The sequence below is a fragment of the Haemorhous mexicanus genome, chromosome 20 (genome assembly GCF_027477595.1).
Source record: "Haemorhous mexicanus isolate bHaeMex1 chromosome 20, bHaeMex1.pri, whole genome shotgun sequence".
Classification (NCBI taxonomy): domain Eukaryota; kingdom Metazoa; phylum Chordata; class Aves; order Passeriformes; family Fringillidae; genus Haemorhous; species Haemorhous mexicanus.
Genome location: NC_082360.1, coordinates 5,144,155 through 5,166,296, shown reverse-complemented (window position 1 = coordinate 5,166,296; position 22,142 = coordinate 5,144,155). Strand labels below are relative to the sequence as shown.

The window sequence follows — 22,142 nt, the reverse complement described above, 5'->3', positions numbered from 1 at the left end:
GAATACCCTAGCAAGCAAACTAAATTTATTTTCCAAGAAGCCCACCTAATATAGGCATACATAGAAATAGCTACATGGTGCTGGTTTTGTGCAAGATATGCTTTATTCTTTAGAGAAGTGGTTTATATGTCCTATCTTTTAGTCAAGCTTATTGAAAAAAATTTACATAATCTTCTTCTTAACCATGACCTTTTAAACAAACACCTTGCCAACATTTTTATCTGATGAGAGGATTAAGATATTAGTGCTTCTAGCCTCAGTCGCCAAACGAATCAATATTGGTGCTGCAGGTGAAAGCAAGAAAACAAGCCTTTGTCCTCTAATCTTCACATTACAGCTCTGTTTACATCTTGATCTGTCAGAGCCCTACCCAAATTAGGCACTGGAGGCCACTGCAAACACAGCCCAACCTGCCCCAGGCAGAGACACAACCCTGAGAAGGTGTGGATTGGGAGGGTTTCTATCCCCCTGTGGCTGGCTGGGACTGGCCAAGAGCAGAGCCAGAGGCCATGGGGGATTGGCCAAAAGGTTGGCATTGGCCAAAAGGATTGGGCTGGCCAAAGAGAGTGATGTGCTTGGGCACCATTGTCTTGCACTTAGACCTGTGGGAGCAGGGTTTGCTTTGGATTGGTTGGTTCACATCTGTGGTAATGTATTTGTGCACTAAGTAGTGCACTGTGCATCTCTGGAATGCTGTTGAGTGAGGACTGGGGGAAATTCTTCAGGAGCTGCAGAGAGCTCCTGTTTTCCTTTCACAGTAGACTGAGGCAGCTCACTGCCCTATTTCTAGACATGGCTCATCCTACATGTGTTCATCATAAAACTTCTATGGGGCTTGTGAGAATAGCAAAATGCACGATCTGTGAAGTCCCTTTCCTAGGTAAGGGCTGTGCTGTGCTTGGAATGGGTGTTTGAGTTTGGTCTGAATGGACTTCAGGTGCTGAGTCTGCTCTGGGAAACTCCCAGAGAACACCTTCCTATTGGCACAGTGTTTATCAAATGTCTCCAAATGGCAAACACTGGTGTAAGAATGCTTTTTTACCCATATTTACTATAAACTATGAATACAGCACCTTTATTTATAATGTAGAATTAAGAGGAAAAGCTGCACTCTTGTCTCTGAGTCAGTGTACATCAGCAAAAATTGATTTGCTAAACAGTCCTATAAATACAGCACAAGCTTTTTAAATTTTACTTTGTGCCATTTTCTTTCTGTGGTTTTCTAACATTTCAGTACTATTTAATTTTAAATGGAGGTAGTTATACAATCCTGGTTACAATATCATGATCATGAATGACAGCTGTCACTTTTGCAGTGAATTCTTCCATAGATTTGCTGTGAAAATTTCTTTTCAAGACATTGTGCCACAACATCTTGTCTCTGCAGAAGCTCTAGGGGCCCTTCCACCTTTCAGAATTGTGCTTTTTATTGCATTTTTCACTTTGATCCAGATTCTCTACATGCTGTGACCTTCTATGGCAGGCACTACCTGAAGCAGAAAAAGTAAAGCAATCCTTTAGTTCCCAAACACACTTTTTTGTTTTTAACCAAGTAAGGGAAAATTAACACAGCAAATACTTCTCAGATTTACAATACCTTAATTTGTAGTAGTATCAGCCCCTGTGGAAACAGTAAGGTAGACTAAACTAGCTATATAATTCTTTGATCATATTCCTTTTGATAATTGCTTCTCAGCTCACCAAAATGAAATGAAAATGAAAGTGTTCTTTCACTTGTGGAACACATTTTTTTATCAATCTTAATCTTGCAAGTAGACCAAAGGTCCTATTCTTACAAGTGTGCCAAAGCAATTCCCTACTCCCCTTCTCCCTCTTTGTTGCTCAGGTTTCATTTTGAGCAACGGCTCTCTTTTGAAACAGTCCAATGTGCAAGTTCTGAATGTGCTGGAGAAAGTAGGAAGGAGTCAGATTATTGGAAAATTCTCAGCAAGTAAGGTTTAAACAAAAAGTAATTTCACCTCCAAGAGGCACAGTTGTCAATGGATGACACTCAGAGTTCATTTCAAATTTAATCCTGTTTGTGATTGATTGTAGTATAGACCTCTCTCTGATGGCTGTCATTTAGGAAGGGAAGCAGAGACTGTGTGAAATCATCTCCTGATTCTTCACAGCCAGGCTCAAATGAGATATGTGACTGCTACTGGGTTGATAATACTTAGCACATATACAACACTATTTCAGAGGATCTCTCTTTACAGATAGTAATAAATTTACTTCAAAGTCTCCCTCTGAAGCAGATATGCTTATTCCTATCTACAGTCTGGGGTTATTGAGGCAGAGATTGTTTAGCTGGCCCAAATTCTGACAAGTCTTTTTTCAGAGGCAGATATTGAAGCCAAGAAGTGTGTCTGCCAGCTCCATTGCTGTAATTATTCCATGTGCTCAGTGGGTCTCAAAGCAATTGACAGTATCACTTGATGCACCTTTGGAAGGCCATATATCAGCAAATGTGCCCATGTTGCAAATGATCAGGCAGACATCAGCTCCTCATGAGTAGGAAGACCGTATGGTTCTGCTGATATCAAAACAGTCAGCTCAAATCAAAGCCATTTTCTCCAAGGCAGCTGCTTTTTTTGGTTATTATCTGTTCCCTCGTGTTTCTATTCTTGGTTGATAGATCAGGCTTCTGTTCTTGAGGAATTCTCTTTTGGCAGCAAGAAATGTTCACACTCCCCATCATTTTTCATAGACTAATCTGTGTTGGGAGTTTTCAGTAAATTACATGAAAGCATCAGTGATTGAACACTTTAAGGAAAATAGTATCATTAGGTTGATTTATTTTTCTCCCTAAAGACAGCAGCTTCTGAAACATATTTTTCTTTTCAACTGTCTATAGGTTCTATAATTGCCTGATCTTTCTTTTTGCTAGTTGTTTTATAAGTTTGGTGGGTAATATGCTGTATAGTTTTTTATTAAAATTCAACACTGCTGTCTCATACTGATGGTTAAGTGATTTGAAACCCTTGGAAAATCTGAGCCATAGTATTTTTACCTATATAAATACACTGGCTGCATAAGACATTGTTATTCAAGAGATGATCTGGTAAAGAAAAGGGTGACTGGACCCTTGCAAAGTTCTGCTGTCCAGAGGGATGTTTCAAACCCTTGTTGATACTCAGACTGAGCTACAAGACTTGCCCGTTGCTCAGGGCACTTCCAAACTGAAACAAGTTGAGGGGCCATGTGGATGTATTTTCCAGTTTAAAAAGGATGTCAGACACACATGGCAACCCAGGCACAGAACTCACTCAGTCATAAAATAGAGATATTCTGATGTGGGTTGCAGACCTCTCCCTGCAGCTGTGGGATAACCATTGCGTGGATTTGGCATACAGGACTTCCAGACAGCTGGCTTGCTGTTAAACATTGGGTTATTTGGTGAACCCTATCCTGGGTTTCACTCTTGCCTAATGATTTGGAAATATTTTTCAGGCTGGATGCAACATGATGACACTTGAACACCACATCCAGCCATTCCCAAGTTTCACAAACTGCTCTAGGCTTGAAGATCCTGAGGAGAATGCAGTGTGCTGGGAAAGTGAAAGGGGTAAACTGCCTACTCTGGGAGCATATGGTGTCTGATTAGAGCAGTCACAGCTTCAGGCATCTCTGATTGTCTGCAGCTGAATATCTGACACCCTCCAACATGTCCCAGCAAAGCAGCCCCACTTCATTTCTGTCCTGCAGAGTGTAACATGTCAACGTGACTAATTGCCAGGGCAGACAGAAGAGAGATAAGAATAGGGAGGACAGAAGGAAGCAGATATTCCAGTGTGGAATAGCAGTGCACAAAACTAGGACAGGTCCAGAGTCCCTGCATCAGGGTAGGGATGGACATGGGAATTGCAGGAGTCCCTGAAACAGAGGAGTCTGGGAGGGGAGCACACACGGACCTTGCAGAGTGAGTTCATGCACAACTGCAGATTTGCAGGCTTCCTCCAGAATTTATTGTTGCTGCAGCCTCAGTTTGTGAAGCTATTTCCCAAGTGTTTGCAAGACCTCTGTAATGCATGTGAGGTGTTTAGTTGCAATGACAAAATTCTTGCAGTTTTATTTTGATAGATTCTGCATTTAAAAGAAAGCATGCAAATCACATCTTCAATGGCTCCAGTGCCAGTCCAGGTGCAGAAATTAAGGAAGGTTGATTTCTCACCCTAGCTTGTCTTTGCTATTGGCTTCAGTTACCCCAGTACTAAGATATCCTAAGCTATCTAGTGTTAGCTGTGTTTGGAATTTTTGGTTCTAAATGGAAACCCTTTTTAAAAGTAGGAAAGTTAAATATTCTCCATGTTCTATGTATCCAGATTGGCACAGGAACGACTTGTCTTCTTGCTTACTCTGGGTGAAATGTCTACAGTCTACCACTACTGGTACCTTAAATTAGGGATGTGTGAAAAACTGCTTCTAGGCTGGTCAGTGTGTTCAAATTTTGAAGTAGGCCTGAATATGTATGATAATGAAGCAGTGCTTTGTGCACCGCTGATTATTTTCACAAGCTCTTGTTATGTTGTCCATTACAGCATTTGAATTTCTCTAAACAGGAAATATTCACTCTTTCCAACCAATCCTTTGTATTTTTAACACCCTTGGTGTGTTTCCTGCTTCCTAGCACTGGAGGACTCCAGGGTGATGTTCCTAAGCAGGTAGATGATGTGCTGTGAACTTTAGGGAATGGCGTGTTTTGCATTCAGGATCACATTTCAGTTTACTGCCAGAACCAGAATGTCATTGAGGGCAGTGCAGAAATCCTGCCTCCTGTCCAGCTCAGCCTCCTGCCCTCTAACCATAGCCACCCACCCATGCTGGATGCTTTTGAAATCGAGATCCAGAGAGAAATTCAGGCTCTTAGTTGTGTTTGAACAAGTGAGATGGTGCATAAGTCTTTCAGTAGATCAACTAATAAATCTTATCTTGGAGGGGACTAAAAGGAAGGATCATGGATTTATCTTAGTCCTTTTATTGTTAGTGACTGTTTTCTCCTTAAAATCATCTTGTCTTGCCTTCCCTTATACAGAAGTCACTCTCAAATTAAAGGCAAGATACTAAGGCTCTAAATTGCTGTGTGCAAACACAAAAGTAATTTTTCCTCTTTCCCACTCCCGGCCCTTTGTTGGTAGCTCTCTGTCAACTTCACTCCAGTAACTTTGTCTGATCTTCTCTTTGCAGTTGCTAATTGGCCTGGCAGGGATATGATGTGACTGAAAATAACTTTATTCCCTCATTGTGTGCACATTGAAAGGGTCACAGAACAGAAAAGTAGGGCAGAGTCCAAACTGGTGGCTCATGCTGACCAGCCTGGCAGCCAGAAAATGGCACTTGAAGGTGCTGGTTGTGGTTCTGAAGGCAGGTCTTTGATAACCAGCACTCTGAATATTGAATGCCTGCTCCTTCTCCCCCAGAATGCAGGTGCAGGATTGCCTGCAGGGGAGGAAATACTGATATCTAACTGCAGAGTGGCTTTCTGAGTAAGGTTTTGGATGCCTTTTGCTTTCCTTGAGGTTATGCAGCATTGTCAGAGCTGTGTCGTCGGTGACTGCCACAAGCATGGAATCTCCAGAATCCTTCTTTGAAGAAGGTAGTGTTGTATAAACCAGGGTAGTAAATCTCAGCAGGCAAAGGCCAGTCCTGTTGTATCTAGGAGGTGTGTGGGTAGTTTGGGTCGATTTGCGTATCTAGTTGCTTCCTTGTTTATTTGGATTTAGGAGAGGTGTATCTCCACACTCTGAGCTTCTGTGTGAGATTAAAAAATAGAACCAGGAATTATTAACCAACAGAAAGACTTTTCCCAAGACAATCATAGCATAATCTTATAGTATCATGTTGTGTTTATATGTAAGAGAGTCCTCTGGAGCAGTGTACACCAGAAGAGACATTTTGTGGAAGGAGAACAAATTTGTGCCATGGGAAGTAGAGGAGGGTGAGCTAGAAGAAGGATGTGAATTCCAGAGCTTCCTACCTCAATTCTGTTAGAGTCCCACTTTTGCTAAGAAGAGAAAAGGCCTAGATCTGTGGTCATCTGGCAATGTTTTTAAGAGTTCTGGCCTACTTACTGCTGATCAGATCCATGCTCACTCAGCTCAGCAGCACAGCCTTGTCAAAGGTTGGATGTGATGTTCAGCAAATGGAAGAATCATTATTGTTGGCTCCATTAGAGATTAGCTGGACAAAGCTCCTGGTAGATAAAAGTAACAAGACAAATAGCCATGGATGACAACTTGCTCCAACACCTGGTGGAATCCAAGCTTTGTCAGCCTTTTTTTGGAGGGTTGCCCAAAAGCCTGTGAGGACTACATGAATTAAGTTCCCTGCACTGCAGGGAACTTATTTCATGTATGGATGTCAGATTTTGGGGATGGTTAAGCTAATTTAACTTCTGAGTTACAGGGTGGGGTGATACACTATTAGAAGGATTTTCATCTCCCTTCTCCTTCTTTTAAAGACCAATCCTGTAATTTGAATTTTGTGAATTTCATCACTTTCTTATCCTAAAGGAAGCAATGTGGGAGACTTGATTGCTTCCCCTTCTGTTTCTACAGATGGTGATGTGGTAAATGTAGCCAAGCTCTTCTCTACCTGGGAGGCATTCTCCCCTGAGGAGCTGTCCCCTTTTGCTGGACATGCTTACAGAACTGCACAGCCATGGACCTCAAGGAGAAGTGTCAGGTAGGTTTGCTGATAACAGTCACACCCAACTTAAATGTTGAGTCCTTTTAAATGTCTTTATTATTTTGGGTCGAGATTCACATGGTGGCATTATTATGTAGTAGTATAATCTGTGGTTAGGATGGAAGTTGAGAGTTCTGTCGACTTCACATCCCTGTTCCCTGCAGGAAAATCCTTTGTACAGTGGGACTGAGGCACCACAGTGGAACAGCACAGATGAGGTGTCCTCTGTCACAACTGCAGTGTCTCTTTTGAGCTCTAAGCTAGGGCTCCATTCCCTGGGACACTCAACTTTGCTTTACTTGAAGGCTGAATTCACTGAAAGATTTTTTAAATAAACCAGGGCAATTAAATCATCTGAGTCCAGTCTTGCTGATGGTAACTTGGGGTCTCAGCCAGCTGTGGTGAGAGAGCAGTCTTGGCTTTCCTCTCTGGTGTCCCTTTCCCCACCACACCATGGGCTTTTGTCTGTTGGCTGTCTGTTTTCTCCAGGCATCCCTTCCGTGCTGTTTTGTTTGCAGCAGTGAAAAATGGTTTTGTTCAGTAGTGCAAATACCTGTTAGGGACTCACCTAGACCAAAAGATACTACAGCAGTGTAAGTGACTTTTAAAGGACAGTTTTTCACATCAGCTGTGGCACTTGCCTACTCAACTGCTTTTTTGCTGGGTTTCTGCTCTGAGCTGTGCTGGACCAGGAAGACCTGGGCTCACTCCTGCCCCAGCCTCTCTTGGTTCTGGAGTGCTCAGAGGATGTGGTTGACCTATGTTGTTTTATACCAAATTGCTTTATTACCATGGAGTTAACATTCCAATGAGGACAATTATCTACTTGTTCTCTTGTTAATGACATCATGGGCTAATTTGGTATTGATCATTTTAAGAGATGATGCAATTACCACTCTGTGGAGGGGTGTGTTCTGTGTAGGCTCTGAGAGTACCAAAGAGAGCAGGGCATAGTGGGAACACTTTCACTGTAGGTCACTATATTTGGCTCACCTTTCTCATATGACATTCACCACTGTTCAGTGCAGGAAGGTCATATCAAATTGCTGGACAGGCAGCAACCTTTAAAAGGCCTATTAGGAAAATGTCCTGATGAGGAGGTTACAGGGGGAATCATGGTGTTCTCAAGTCCTAACCTCCTCTCCTGACTTCTTGAAATTTCTTCTCCCTCCTTTCTGAATGAGTATTAAAACTGAAGGCAAGAGATCACCTTTTAAATAGGAATTAAAAAAACTCACAGATACATAAAGCTGCATTTTTACAACTTATTTTGTTTGGATTCTGAGGAAAGACCATGATTTTATACTTGTTAGCAACCCCAAGCAGGGGGCCTGTAACTAGGTGATCTTTAAGGTTCCTTTCAATCCAAACCATTCTGTAATTATTATTTGGTGCTGAGAATTTTACTCTCTTCCTTCCCAAAGTGAAGAACTTGAACACATACACAATAAAAAGGGAGAACATTAACCTGCTTTGTACCCTCAGCAGTAAGTTTGATGTGCTGGGTTTATTTTAAAATGCTAAAAATAAAATGAATCCACGTGAAAACATCAGTCCCAAATCTGGCTGAAAGCAATCTCTGCAATATATGTGTGTGATGGAGAGTTAGCACTCTCCATCACACAGGAGATGTATTCAGAGCAGGAGATGTATTCAGAGCACTGCTGCACAGACAGCTGTCACTCAGATGACAGACTTGTCCTCTGGCTCCAGTTGGCTGATAAGTTCCCTTGTAAGGAATGGCTGAGGATCAGAGTTTGTCAGGTGTAATGCAGCCTGCCTTCCAGTTTTTGCCAGAAGCCAGACACCACAGAGAAAGGCAGAGAGAATTCTTCTTAAATGTTCTGATATTCTTATTCTTTTTCCTCCTCCTCTGACTTTTTAATTTTCTGTGTATTTCTGAAGTGAGTTTAATCCTTGTGAAAGGTGCCAGAATTTCTGCTCCAAGACCACTTAGCACATACTGAGAGAGCAGCACTGATTGCCACAGGACAGTGGGAGGCTCCTGAGTTTGGGTTGCATTAACCAGAAGCTGGATTTGCAGCCACACAACTAATAAAAATTATTGACATCATTCATTCCACAGTTACCCAGAACAACTGAGCTGTATTGTGCCAGTGTAATTGCTGCAGCCTGGATACAGTGCTGTGCCTCCTGGCCAGAGCCTGGGAGCGTGTTCAGGGAGCCTGTGCTGTGTTCCCCATTGCTCCAGCTCTGGCACTGGTGGTCCTTGTTCTCGGTTGCCTAACAACAGCTACAGTCCTACCTTGGGACGGAAAAGTAGCCCAACTCCTTTGCCATTTCTCATCCTGCCAGTGTCTATGTCTCTGTGTTTATTCCCTGCTATTCTCTAAAAGCTCAGCTCTTCTTCCAAGGGCTTTTTCACAAACTGATCCTTTTTCCACAGGCATCTCTCATTTATGCTGCAGATTTTGCTTAGGTCAGTCCCTGCCTTTGTACTCAGCCTTCTGTTCCAAATCCCAGTTTTATTTTCAAATCCCAAGTTTTTGTCTTCTGCTATTTCATGATATTATTTGATGCAGAAGTGCATATCCAAATGCACTTTCTGATACCAGTTGATATCAGAAGGAAACTAGATAGTACAAATTACTGCCCTACACAAAACACTTTAGAGCAAGGTCTCTTAGCAGCGGGGTGAACAAGAAGCAGCAATTTTATCCAATGCCATTTGTGTCCATGACCAAAGCTGGAGTTTTGAGGGACCTCTAACTGCATGAAGCCCAAGGATTGTTCTTGGTATTGCACAAGCAAGTTGTTTTATTCACTTTCATTCGAGTCTCCAAAAGGTACAAAGCCATGGGAAACAGATCAGCAAGCACTGTAATAAAGAAGGGGTCTTAAAAGCACATTCTGTGAGGGTTTATCCACTCTTACCCAGTCTTGTTTTTGATCTTTTCTTTTTTCTCTCCTTTTTCCTTTGTGTTGAAAGGAGTATATGAGTAGTTCCTTAGCAGGCAGGAAAGAAAAATTGTGCCATTAGGACATTTTCTTGGTTTTTTTTAGTATTAAATTGTTGTCTGGGAAACAAAATGCCCTACAGAAGGATAAAGGATGTTTTGCCTCTTTCTCTCTTCTGCTTTCTCCTGAAGTTCCATTAAATAATTACAAAGTGTCTGCTTCCCTTCAGCTTTGGCTCTGGGAGCTTTGTGAGATTACACATCCGTGTGTAACTCAGTGCCAACAAACCAGACCTTGTGTTTGGTTTATTGTGAATATTGAGGTCATTTAATCTCTGCCCTTCTGGCTTAAAACACAGAATATGGGCTGTGCCTAGTGAGGCATTTGAAACTCAGAAAAGGAAAGGAGAGGAAGTGAAGAGCTTGTCCAGGCAGGGTAGGTGAGTCCAGGCACCTGTATGTGGTCTTCAGAGCTGCACAGTGTGCTGAGACTGGGAGCCTTGGCAGTGCCTGTCCTGTTTGGTACCAGCCAGCTGTAATCCTTGGCAAGCTACTGATGCTGGTGCTTGGATGGGCCAGTTCTTTACCCCTTTCTGTGTGGAGTGAAAGCAATTGTTTTAGTGATTGCTTTGCAGAACTAGGAAGCTCCAGACAGAATTATTACAGCACTGAAGTAGGAGCTAAATAAAAACTCACTTAGAAAGGTGCATCCCTCCAACAGTGGAAGGAAACATTCCTGCAAAACATGAGAATGAGAGAGAAGGCTCATTCCTTCTTCACCTTTCTATCCCCTTGTTGTTTTTCCACCAGCCCTTTCCTGTCTACACTTATCCTTTCCTCCTGTGTGCCATGCCCAGGTAAATGTGGAGCCCCAGGCATGGCTATGGTGAATTTATGTGCACCTTTTAGTTCAGATTGTATGGCTCAGGATGAATATGGGATACTGAGGGGCTTTTGCAGCATTCTTTATCAACAAGAGAACACTTCAGATGGGACCTGTAACCATCTCAACTTATTTAAATGGCAAATACTTGTATTTTTGAATTGAGCTTGAATCCAAAGCTGTGGAATCATCTGAGGGGCAGTTAGTGTTCCAGGGTCTCTTGATCTCAGTTTAGTCTTTTTCCATGCCTACTCAGATGTTCCTTTCTGTATTATATTTTGTAGCACTTTGTCCTACCTAATTTGCCATCTGCTTTTGCACAGACCCCTGTCTGTCAGCATCATTCCTTCCTGTGCATGCATATGCAGCTCTGCAGGCAGTGAGCCCAGGGATCCTCACTGTGTCGGCTCCATCTGATAAATGAACCATTCTCACAGACATCTGGTGCTATCCTGGGCAAACTTTCTTCCCTCTCTGCTTTTTTCTCCCCCTACTTCCATCCCTCATCCCCCACCCCCATCCGCCGCCTCCTTGCTGGATCTGCAGCGTGACTGGAAGCAGGCTGAATTAATCAGCAGACTGGTGCTTCACTCTGCTGCTTCTGTCTCATTCTCTGCAGCGCTGGGCTCTGCACAATCTTGCTCCCTCTCCCTCTTTGCTCTCTCATTTTTGGAGAGCAGCAGCAGGGCAAGTTGCTGGGGAAGTGGTAGAGGAATTTAGCCCAGATGCTCTTCAAACAGGCTGACCTCTGGATCCCCCACCAAGGCAAATGTCGCAAAGTAAGTTCCTCTCCCTTAACATTTAATTTCAAAATGGCTTTCCCTGTCTCCTTCCCCAGTCTGCATCCTGCCTGATGTGATGGGGCATGAAGAGCTTTCAGGTTTTGGGGGAAGGAGGTTATGGCAGGACATGAAACAGAGAGTGATGATTTTAGGTAGGGAATAGTTTGGTTTTGGCAGTGATGGGGAGAAGAAACTGTTTTAAACTGCAGTTTTAACCCCATGACCAATAGGAAGATCCACACAGGATTTTAGCTGCTGACTCCTGCTCTGCTGTCCCTCTGCTTCATGGCTTAAATTTGTCTATTGCTTCTACAGGCTTTGATTTGTAACTGTTGAACCTCCTCATCCCTGTGGGATCCGTCCGGCAGTGTACCTGCCAGGCTGGATCATCGCTTTGGTCCCCAAAGTCTTCAGCTGAAGAAGTGGGGATAGGAGGGAAACTATCAAGGGGATGAAAGATGTACTGAAGTTCTGTGGATTTCTGAGCATTGCTGGCCTCTGGTGGGGGGCCATTAGCATTCCCTGGAGGGAGCTCTGCCTTGGCATAAAGCACTGCTGTGTGTTGAAGCCAGGATAAATACAGACTCCTAACTGCTCTCTGAATTTGGAGGAGTAATGCAACTGGCTAAATTACAGTAATTAAAGCTTAATAATTGTGTAGTGTTTCAAAGTGCTGCATAAACCCTGTCTCTTCCTGCCAGCAGCCTGGTGGGACAGGTAACTGTGGTTGGGGATTTGTTGCTCCAAACAGGACTGAAGGGATGGACAGAGGAATGTACAGTTCCACACTGGGCTGTTTCCTGGGGAGCATCTGCCCTTTCTGTGCTGCTGGGCTGCTGCTGGGGAGAGCAAAGTGCTGGGCTTTGCATTACCTGTGTAGAAAGGTTGATTGTGCCTGTTGGCATTTTTACTCCGTGCTTTATGGAGAGCATAAAATGTGGATGCTGTTGCATGGATTAAAATGGACCCTGTGCACAGTGAAGTGCATCAGTGATTCAGGCTGGCGAGCCCTGCTTTGGCCACATCTCAGATCTCTGTGCTCCTGCAGCTCTGTCTTTTTGCAGGGGGAATCTGCAGGCCCTGTTAGTGAGCCTCAAAGCCATCCACACTGGAGCCCCTGCAGGCACCCAGTTACCCAACTGGGGGGGTTCTTTTGTCCAGGGGCAGCAGGAGGTCTGAGCTGCCTTTCATCCTGGGCTGCATGGGGTGGGGAGGAGACAGTTGCTGCCTACTGTGCTCTCCATTAACTTGGGCACTGCTGTGCTGAAGACTCTGCTTGTTTCACTTGATTTTAGACCACCAACAGCTAAGCTGAGGCTGCCAAGTTCACATCAGGTGCATTCAAACCAAGTTTAATAGCTGTGTTTCTCATGCCTTCTGGTGCTTTTCCCAGCATGTCCAGGTTTAAAGGCAGTGGTTCCCACAGAGCATGGTCTGCTTGGTGGAGCTGCCTGAATTGTGCAGATATCAACATACATTTCTTTTTCCTGAGCTTTCCAGTAGCGTTCAGGTTGGCTGGTGAATGTTATAATCTTCACAATTACAGCAGTTGGTGGGGAGTCGATAGCCCCATCATAGAATGAGAAACTAAGGCACAGAGGAGTATCTGATTTTCCCACTGTCATGCAGAAACCAGTGGCAGAAGGAATTAGAGAATCCAGCTGTCCTGACAGTCCAGAGTCTTAATCAAAAATTCATCCCATGGAATAGGAATGTGTCAGGGGGGATGATTGATGTAGCCTGGGTCATTAGAGAAACATTCTTGCCTGGACTCAGGGAGTCTGATCTCTTAGAAAAAGTAGCCAGGAGAGCACCAAGAAAGACAGAAAGCAAGACTGGGACCAAGGATGGGGTAATAAAGGAAGTTTCTGCCCAGACTGACTGATGGGTTGGCCCTGCTGGTTCCATCTGTGCCACTCTGTAGCAGGGATGAGCCATTTCAGACAGTCTGAGCACTAAGTCAGCAGCTGCAGGTGTACAGGAGCTGTAGCATCCTGATGGGTGGTTTGCTTTAGAACAAGAATAAATCCGTGTCTAACACTAGGCTGCTGTATGAAATGCTACCCCAAGAAATTGTGTGTTGTCATGTATTTGATGTCTGTCATCCTCTTGATCAGACTCAAACCCCCACTTTGTGCCATATTGTGACTTACCCTAAACAAGAATCTGACTTACAGTAATAAATTCATTTATATTTGGTGGAGTTACTCCTTATTGTGTGTTTTTGAACCTGTGAATAATGCTTACATTTCAGGAGGTGTAATCCCTGAAGTAAATCACCTGCAAAGTGTCATTGCTAAATTAAAAACTGCCTTCTCTTTTTGCTAAGGAATGCAAAATAGCTCTCAGGAAAAGGAAGAACATTCTGCTGCCTAGTTTCTCACCTCCAACTGTTCAGATCTGAAAAGCAATTGAGTAGGGGTGTTATAAAAGGAGCCTAGTGAGTGCAGCCTGGAAAGAGGGAAACAGTCTGACAACTGCCTTGCAGGGGTTTTCCACCACTTTGAATCAGAGGGGTGGATTTGCAGTCTATGAGAATTGAAACTTGTAGCAAATATTTTGTATTCTGTTCACTTACTTGCTTAAACAGTCTTTGTAAAAGCAGTTACACTCAAGTGTACAACAGTCTTGGTGAGAATCCCTTATACTGCAAGAGACTGAATCCACAGAGGATGGAGGATGATTCATCCCATTTTGCTTTGGAAAGCAAGGATTATATTTGTGTTCCTGTATTATTAAAAAAATAGTTGGCACATATTATATCAACATTTACTGGTACAACAAATAAATATGCTACTATGGATGTGTTATGGCTGTGAGAAAATAGAAGAGGACTTAAATATATTAATATTTTGTGTCCATTTCTCTGTACACATTCTGGGATCTACTTTTTTCCTCTGGAAGGAAGCTGCAAGACCTCTGTCTTTCATCAGGTAGCAGAGAGTGTGAGATGGCTGAAAAACTTTTAAGGTAATTTTAAACGATTCTATGTGTAAAAGAACAAGACTGGAATTTTAGGAAGAGAGCTCAGTGGTGAATTTGTGTGAGGATGAAGGTGGGCTGCAGGAAGCAGACATGGGTAGGTGGTGTTGCTCGGGAACAACTTCACATTGTGGGAGGAAAAATCAGAAAATAACCACACTTTTCCTACCTATCAGCCTGAAAATGTTCCTGCAACCCCTGAGGAAGGCTGAGAGAACCTATTTGCTATGAGCCAGGCAAGGCTATGGATTTAAAAGCTCTTGGATATTTGACAGCTTATTTACCCCCATCAAACTGTGGGGGGTCATCTGAAAGGACAAGGCAAAGAAAAGTCTATAGATGCTGTGACTCCTCATCTCCTGCCTCTGAGCTGCTTCTTGTTTCCTTCCTGAAGAGCCAAACCAGCTCCTAACCCTGGGCATTTGCAAGATCTATCTCAGGTTCCCTTTTCCTTATGTTTTCAGGCAAGCTAATTCAACATACAGAATATTTACTACGAGTGGAGAAATTCACACTTTTCATGTTCCCATCCAGTCCACATCTCAGCACATTCATTGCCTCTAGAAAATAAAATCACATGCACAAAGGAAATGTCCTGTGCTGGTTTTCCCCTAACAGCCATCCCATAGATCACAACTCTTGGTAGCCCTGATATCATCCCAAAGCAGAAGGATACAATCATGCCCTCTTTACCTGGCTCCAGCCCTGCCTGTCACACTGAAGTTGGGATGGCCAGGGCAGGGGTCAGCTCCAGAGGAGCCCTAAGTGCACTTAGAGGTTCCTGTGCTCTCCAGAGCAAAGGAGGAAGCAATTGCTCATTTTGCCCTTAGGACTTCTTGCCTTTAGGCACAGGCAAAAGCAAAGTACAGCCTTTTAAAATGCCTCCTGATACCCATCAGGGGTTTGCTTTCACTGTAACCTGGAATTTACTGCTGCTTTGTTGTTCTTCAGAGGAAGCCCTACACTAAGGCACCTGGGTGGGAAGGTGTCTTGCTGTTTCTGTTTGGACCGGAAAATTAGCAGCTTTCTCTTTGAGTGTAACTTTCCAAAGCAAAGATGTGAACATTGAGGTTTTTTATTAATGAACTAACACCTCCTGTGAACAGCTTCTTCACCCTGGGGTGCTCACTTCCTGGTTTGTGGCAGGAAGAGCACTTGCAACTGATTAAAGGCTGGAAAGATCCCTCTGGAGCAGCTTCAGAGGCCTGGGTTTGCCAGAGGTTTACTTAAGGGCATTTGAAAAATGCCTCATTAGCAGTTGATGACTTAGCAGGGCAGCTTTTGTTGCGAAAACCTGGAGCTGCCCCTTGCCAGGAGGTCATGGTGGCTCTTCTTGCCCATCCCTTTCATTTTGGTCCCAGGCTCTTTCCCTTGATGCTCACCCACAGCAGGTTACCCCAGTGCCCCCAGCTCCCCTCACTCACAGTATTACAGTGTTTGTTTACCAGGCTGACTCTGCCTCCTTTGCTGAATGCTCCATGTTCTGAGTGTCAGGATGGCTGTTTAACAATTCCTGCCCTTCCTGCCCTTCCTCTTCCCCAGCCCTGCCACACTGCACTTGTCCTTTGTCACCTACTACAGCCATGTTCCTTTGTGGCTGCCCTTATCTTGACTGGCACTCTGCCAAACCGGTAACTTCCATGTAAAGTCTGGAGCAGGTGTGCAGGTGTTTCAGGAACCTTTTTTGATTGCCTCTGGATTTGTTGCCTTTTTGTGCTCACTGCCTGCTGTGCAGTGGCAGTTTCTCTTTCCAGGCACTGTGTGACTGTAGTAGGTGTTGGCATTAAGTGCAGCTTTCCTCTCATTTCTTCTGTAGCTCTTGATGAGTGCATTGGAACCAGCTCGGTGTCTAAGCAGACTTGGCTTTTCAGTTCCCCATTATTTTTGCTGCCTTTCATTCAGTGTGTTTTATTTATCTATCTGCTTTCTCCATGCTGGAGAGGATTTATACATCTGTGAGTGCCTTGCTCTGCCCCGGACTGGCAGCAGTCAGACAAGAGAGAGAAGCCCAATTGTGCCTTGCTCGGTGTTGTTCTCAGACACTCCTGTTTGCAGCACTCTGTGGTGCAGCAGCACGGCTGGTGCCAGCTCCACTGCCATCTTCTCCTCTGGGAGTCTTTGAGACACTCCTATGTTTAGTTCTATGCTGATGTTACCTGGGCTGCTTCCAAGAACAACACAAGAACTGCTTCCTCTTTTCCTAAAACTGACACCGAGAATGAAAACTGCAGCAGGATTATTTTTAGTTCTGTGAAAGTGCAGCTAAAGCAGCATTGCTGGACTCTGCCTGGACAGAATTTGCTGTTTCAGGTTGTCTCTGATAGATGGGGAGAGTGTGTGTGTGGTAGATGGTATTTGAAAGAGAATTTATGTTCTGTTCCTCGACACTTACAGTTTTGGATTGGACCATCAATGCAAATGAGTCTGAAGTCCAAGATTAGTTTCCAGTAAATGTTCATCATGAAACCATGCAGTTAAGGAACGGGAAGGACAGATCAGAGCCAAGCTGCACTTGCAGAGCTGGGTGTGTGCAAGCAGCCCCTCAGGAGCTGAGCTGCTGCAGTTTGAGACTGTGGTGGGTTTGGCAGGGCTGGGGAGGGCTCTGAGAGCAGGAAGAGCTGCAGCTCCTGCCTGAGCTCCAGGCTGTGTCATACTGCTGGGGACAGGAGGGACAAACTTCCTGCCTGTTTGTGTTCAGTAGTTCTGTACACTGGGCACAGTGACACACGTGAACGTTCCTATCTGCAGGATATCCTATGTGCTTTGCATGCTCAATGTATTTGTATTAAAACATGAAATGCCCATGAGAACTTTAGTTTAGCAGTTTCCCCCTGTAGCCCTCTCATGGACACCTGCCTGTTCTTCCTTGTTGATTTGCTGTCAGTCATCTGGTGCCCACAGTACCTCACTGCAATCTGTGATTTGAAAGAAAGGAGAGTGCTCATGCTTCTGGCCCAGAAATGCAAGTGTTTACCCCATTTTCTTGTTACCAGTGTCTTGTGGCAGCGTTTTCCATATGGACACTCCTGGGATGTGTCCTTTGGGACTGCTGCCTCTTTGATGAGCACTGAGGGAGCAGTGCTGTGAACTCTGTGCTTCCTGCCAGTCCAAATGTCTCCCTTGCAGTTCAGCACTTAAAACTCCAGTGTTTGCTCTTGTAAAAGGAGGAGTTGATGGCAGGGTCATGTCTGGTCCTGAACTGATCTATGGCCTAGCATTTAAATCTGGGAGCTTATGCATCAAAGTAGCCACCGAGGCAGGACTCACAAACAAAAATCTGTAGCAAGCAGTTGTAGAAATTGCACCATTCTTGTATTGAATTGTGGATATTCTACTACTTAGTTTTTACTAATTTTTGTTAGCAAAATTCATCATGTATCATTAAAATTCTACCATAACTGTGTTCTGTTGTCTCTACAAGCTGATACCAGTTTAAGCCTGCATAACCTCTATTTGTATTGTCCTCAGCCTCTACTGATTAGATCTTGTTTCACAGAAATGACTTGGTATTGTGCTTTGATAAAGTATTTATCAGCACAGTCCGGACTAGTTTGTTTACTTGATACTATCTAAGTGCTCTAATTCCAGCCAGCAGTCTAAAGTTCACAGGAGGGAAGATGATTTCAGGAAAATGGAGAATGAAGCTGGCGATGATGAGTGCAGGTCATTCACAGTCACATGCTCTGTCAGCCACCAGGAAAAAGCCTAAAAGGAAAATAGGGAAGCACTAACCAGTTTTATTTTTCTGTACCTCAGGATGAGATGACCTCAAGTTTGGGCCTTACCACAAAGAAAGCCCTCACGATCCTGAGAGACCAATTGTCAGCACTGCTGGAGGGGCATCAGAAGGAACAGAAAAAAGGGACTTCATGGAAGGTGAGGCACCAAACAGCACAAGTTGGGTACTTGGTCTCCCCTTCTCAAAGTAAAGATGAGGGCTAAACAGACGTTGGCTGCATTCCCCCCCAGAGTGTCCAGGTATAGAACTGCTGAAGTCCTTGGGAACAAAGCAAGGAATCTAAGAGTGAGTTTCTGTGAGCACTTCTCTCCTGAATGCCAAAGCTCCGTGGGAAGATGCCTCTTGCCCCGTGAAGGGTCTCAGGACTTCAAGAGCCACTAAGGGCAGTGAGCTTAGAGGGTCCATCTCAGGTGGAGATAAAAGAGTTGTGAAGCTCAACAGTCTCCCCTTGTCCACTGTGTTTGCCTGGGATGTGTGTTGAATATAAAGTGCCAGTGTTTATGCACAGTGCTTGAAAGTGTTTCTTTGGTTGATCAGTGACAATGGGACAGCCTGGCACAGAAGCCTTTTCATTCTTCCAATCAAGAGAAAAGCAGCAAGTGTTCACCCAGACTCACCAGCTGAATATCCATTGGTGCTGAAGGATTCACACAATGGATCCGGGGTGCTCTGTGTCATGTTCAGGGGTTTTGCAAAGTTCTTTCTCCCTGGAGCACTAGCTGCTGTCTTCACCCTTTCTCACTCTGCTTTTCCAACTGTCTGGCTCTGTATTCCATGAGTGCTGACTGGCTCTGTGTTCCATGAGTGCTGACTGTGTGCTGCTCTCCCTTTGCAGGAGGTGTGGAGGAGCAGTTTCCTGTACCATGGTAACCGCTGCTCCTGCTTCCACTGGCCTGGTGCGTCTCTGATGCTGCTGGCAGTGCTGTTGCTGCTGTGCTGCTATGGGAGCCAGCCACAGGGGAGGTGAGCAAAGCTTCCTGTGCTGCCTAACTGAAGCAAGGTGGTGGTTTTATATCATCTTAGTACTGTCTGTGATTGACATAAGTGTTGTCCCTCATTCTGTTCAGATAGCTAGGCATCAGTGTAGTCACACTGGTAATTTCCTATCAATCCCTTTCACAGAACTTCAGCCAACTTAATTCTACTTCTAATATACCCAGAGGGTGTCCTATGGAGAGACTGAGGGGGTTTTTTTCTACAGCATTGCTAGATCTTTAAGACTTCTAAGGCATCATAGGAAATATTTTGAAACTGGAGAAATTAGTGGTTCATGGGGGAAGTTATTGTTACATGCATTGACCATATTTATAAAGTATTTTTTAATTGAGATGGGTTCTTTCAGACCTCTCTGGGGTTGTTATCCTAAAGAAGTGTGATCATGTGTTTCTTTTTTAGCCATGAATCTGTGAGATGTGGAAATAAACAACCAGGCAGTTGAGTGTTTATCTCTGTGGGTGTCTGGCAGTGTATTCTTCTTGTTTAATCAAACCTCATGTGCATTCTGCTTCCTCCTGTTTTGCTGTGTGAAGCCAAGGTGCTGAGATAGTCAATGCACTGGCACTCTTCCTCCTGCTCCTCTTGGATCTCCTCATGATCGGGCGTCAAGAGAGGCTGAAGTGCCGAGAGGTGGAGAGGAGGCTTCAGACCATCGTTGATAAGATAAATGGTGAGGTCTCCTTCATCTGTCCCATTTGCACTTGTGTTTTCCTCCCATTGAATCTTTCCCCAAACCTGATCACATGCATTCCTAATTAAGCTTGCTAACCTTCCCCCTGTGTTGTCCAGAAACAGGCTGTGGGAAGTGTGTTCTCCTCATGCCTGTCCTGTAAAATGGTTATTTTGAGCAGTCATGTGGCCATGTGCTTCCAAGCTGTGTGTTAGCAGGTGGGCGTCTGTTATGGCTGTGCTTTGGAGTAATTCAAATCCTCATATCCTTACAAAAATACCTGCCTTGCAGCAGATGAGGAGGGGAGAACACGTGGGGTTGTTCCACAACATGGAGCAGAGGGAAATAAATTGCTGTGCATGAGCATTGTCTCAACAGGGGCTTTGGGACCTGAGGGAGCAGCTTGTTTCAGTGGGGCAGTTTTAAAGACAGCCTTTAGCTTTTCTGTTGTACAGGTTTTTAAATGACTGTTTAATTGTTAATACTGAGTGGAAAGAGAAGGGAAAAGCCATCAAGGAGGAAGAGAGAGATGATAAAAGACCATTGGAATGAACTGAGCTTAGCATTGGGGGACTTAGAACCATTACAGGATGTAAATCCAGAATTGCTACCATTTCATTCTTTCCCACTTTGTGCTTTCAGAGACACTTGGCAAAGAGGTGAAATGGCCAGACTCCATGTACCCTGACCTTCACATGCCTTATGCCCCATCTTGGTCCCTTCACTGGGCCTACAGGGATGGGCATCTTGTCAACCTGCCCGTGAGCCTCTTGGTGGAAGGAGATGTTGTGGCTTTGAGGCCAGGCCAGGAATCATTTGCTTCTCTGAGAGGGATTAAGGTAACTTGCTTGTCTAATTTCCCTGGCCTGTAACAATTTATTTCTCAGGTTTTTCATGCTAATATTCTAATTCCCAGAGTACAAATTATAGAGTGTTTGTTTCTTCTGACCTTGAAAATAGCTTGAAATTCCAGTTCAGTCAAGGACAGCACATAGTTAGCTGGGCTGCATCTTCTCCATGAACTCCCAAACCCACTGGTCAGGAGACACTAATGTTATACAAAAGCACTGTATTTCCTCCTCTCTCAGGTCAAGGGGACAGTGTAATGTGCTGCTAAATATAAGTGGAGTAAATCTATCCATTAGGATAATATGACATACAAACCTTGTCCTTTATCCTGCTTTTTATGTGCAGAAATAAAATTTGTCTGCTTTGACCTTCTCCTTACTACTGATTTGTTATAAAAGAAGGTAATATAAAATACCTAGTGTAGAAGTAAAGTAACTACACACTTACAAGATCTATAAAAAGATTTTACTGCTTGAAGAAGGTGGGAAAAAGTTTAACACTTGAAATTTACCTTTGGTGGTTTTAATTGTAACTTTCACTCCAAATACCAATTCTCCTGAAATAACCAGATGTGCTTGAACACCACAAGCCTTTGGGCTCTCTGACCTTTCTTCTAGGATGATGAGCACATAGTTTTGGAGCCTGGAGATCTATTTCCACCCTTCTCACCCCCGCCCTCCCCAAGGGGAGAGGTAAAGAAGGGACCTCAGAATCCTCAGCTCTATCGTCTCTTCCGTGTGTTGAAGACCCCAATAATTGATAATGTCAGGTAGGTTAAATGTGGGGCACAGTGCCTACCCAGTTGTCTGTGTCCTTGTTGCTGCCTTCCTGCTAAGCAGGTGATGAGACCTGAGAAGTTTTCTTGGCAATACTGCAAATTTACCCCGGCAAGTGCCTCACTCTTATTGTAGATGTTGGCTTCTCTTTTGACAGCCCTCCCTCACAGCATAGGCTGAGCACAGTGTTCTAATCAGGTCTGCTAGGAGGTTTATATCCAAGGAAGGTGAAGGGTTACAGTCTTGGTTGCTGAAATTTCCAGCTGTTTTCTGTTTTTTAGGTGGTGCCTGGAAATGGCTCTGTCACGGCCTGTGACAGCCCTGGATAATGAGAGGTTCACTGTACAGTCAGTGATGCTGAAATACGCTGTCCCTGTCGTGCTGGTAGGTCTCATTCCAAGCCTTTGTCCTTGAATAGCCATGTTTTGTCAATAAATCTGAAGAATTGCAGCCATCAACAGGAAGTTGTGGCCAGGCTCACTCATGCAGCTGACTCGGTGTGTACCTTGAGCAGTTCAGAGATGCTGAGCCACATAACCATGAGAGTGCTGGGAGAAACTACAGCAGCAGATCAAAAATATATTTTTCATACTTTGCCCAGGGCTGAGAATGTTACAAGGCACTGAAAACACCTTCCCTGCACGTGCCAGTATTTAGGTGACAGTGTCATCTCTGAATTGCAGGCTGGATTCCTGATCACCAATGCCGTGCGCTTCATTTTTCAAGCTCCTGGAATTGCTTCCTGGCAATACACTCTTCTTCAGCTGCAGGTAAAGGTGACCTCTGAGCTTCACTACACCTCTTCTCCAGAGCACTGCTGAGATGGATTCCCTCTGTCAGGACTTAATTCATACTATGAC

General features: G+C 44.2%; 1 protein-coding gene across 2 annotated transcripts in view; it reads left to right on the top strand.

Moving 5' to 3' along the window:
- Positions 1 to 22,142, top strand: part of TMEM94 (transmembrane protein 94) — a 50,542-nt gene that overhangs the window by 1,344 nt on the left and 27,056 nt on the right. For both annotated transcript variants that reach the window (XM_059864794.1, XM_059864793.1), the window contains exons 2-9: positions 6,558 to 6,684; positions 18,009 to 18,128; positions 18,827 to 18,954; positions 19,521 to 19,657; positions 20,300 to 20,496; positions 21,124 to 21,275; positions 21,564 to 21,666; positions 21,966 to 22,052. In XM_059864794.1, coding sequence (XP_059720777.1) covers positions 6,661 to 6,684; positions 18,009 to 18,128; positions 18,827 to 18,954; positions 19,521 to 19,657; positions 20,300 to 20,496; positions 21,124 to 21,275; positions 21,564 to 21,666; positions 21,966 to 22,052 — 948 coding nt within the window. In that variant the 5' untranslated portion in view covers positions 6,558 to 6,660. The remainder of the gene's footprint in view (positions 1 to 6,557; positions 6,685 to 18,008; positions 18,129 to 18,826; positions 18,955 to 19,520; positions 19,658 to 20,299; positions 20,497 to 21,123; positions 21,276 to 21,563; positions 21,667 to 21,965; positions 22,053 to 22,142) is intronic.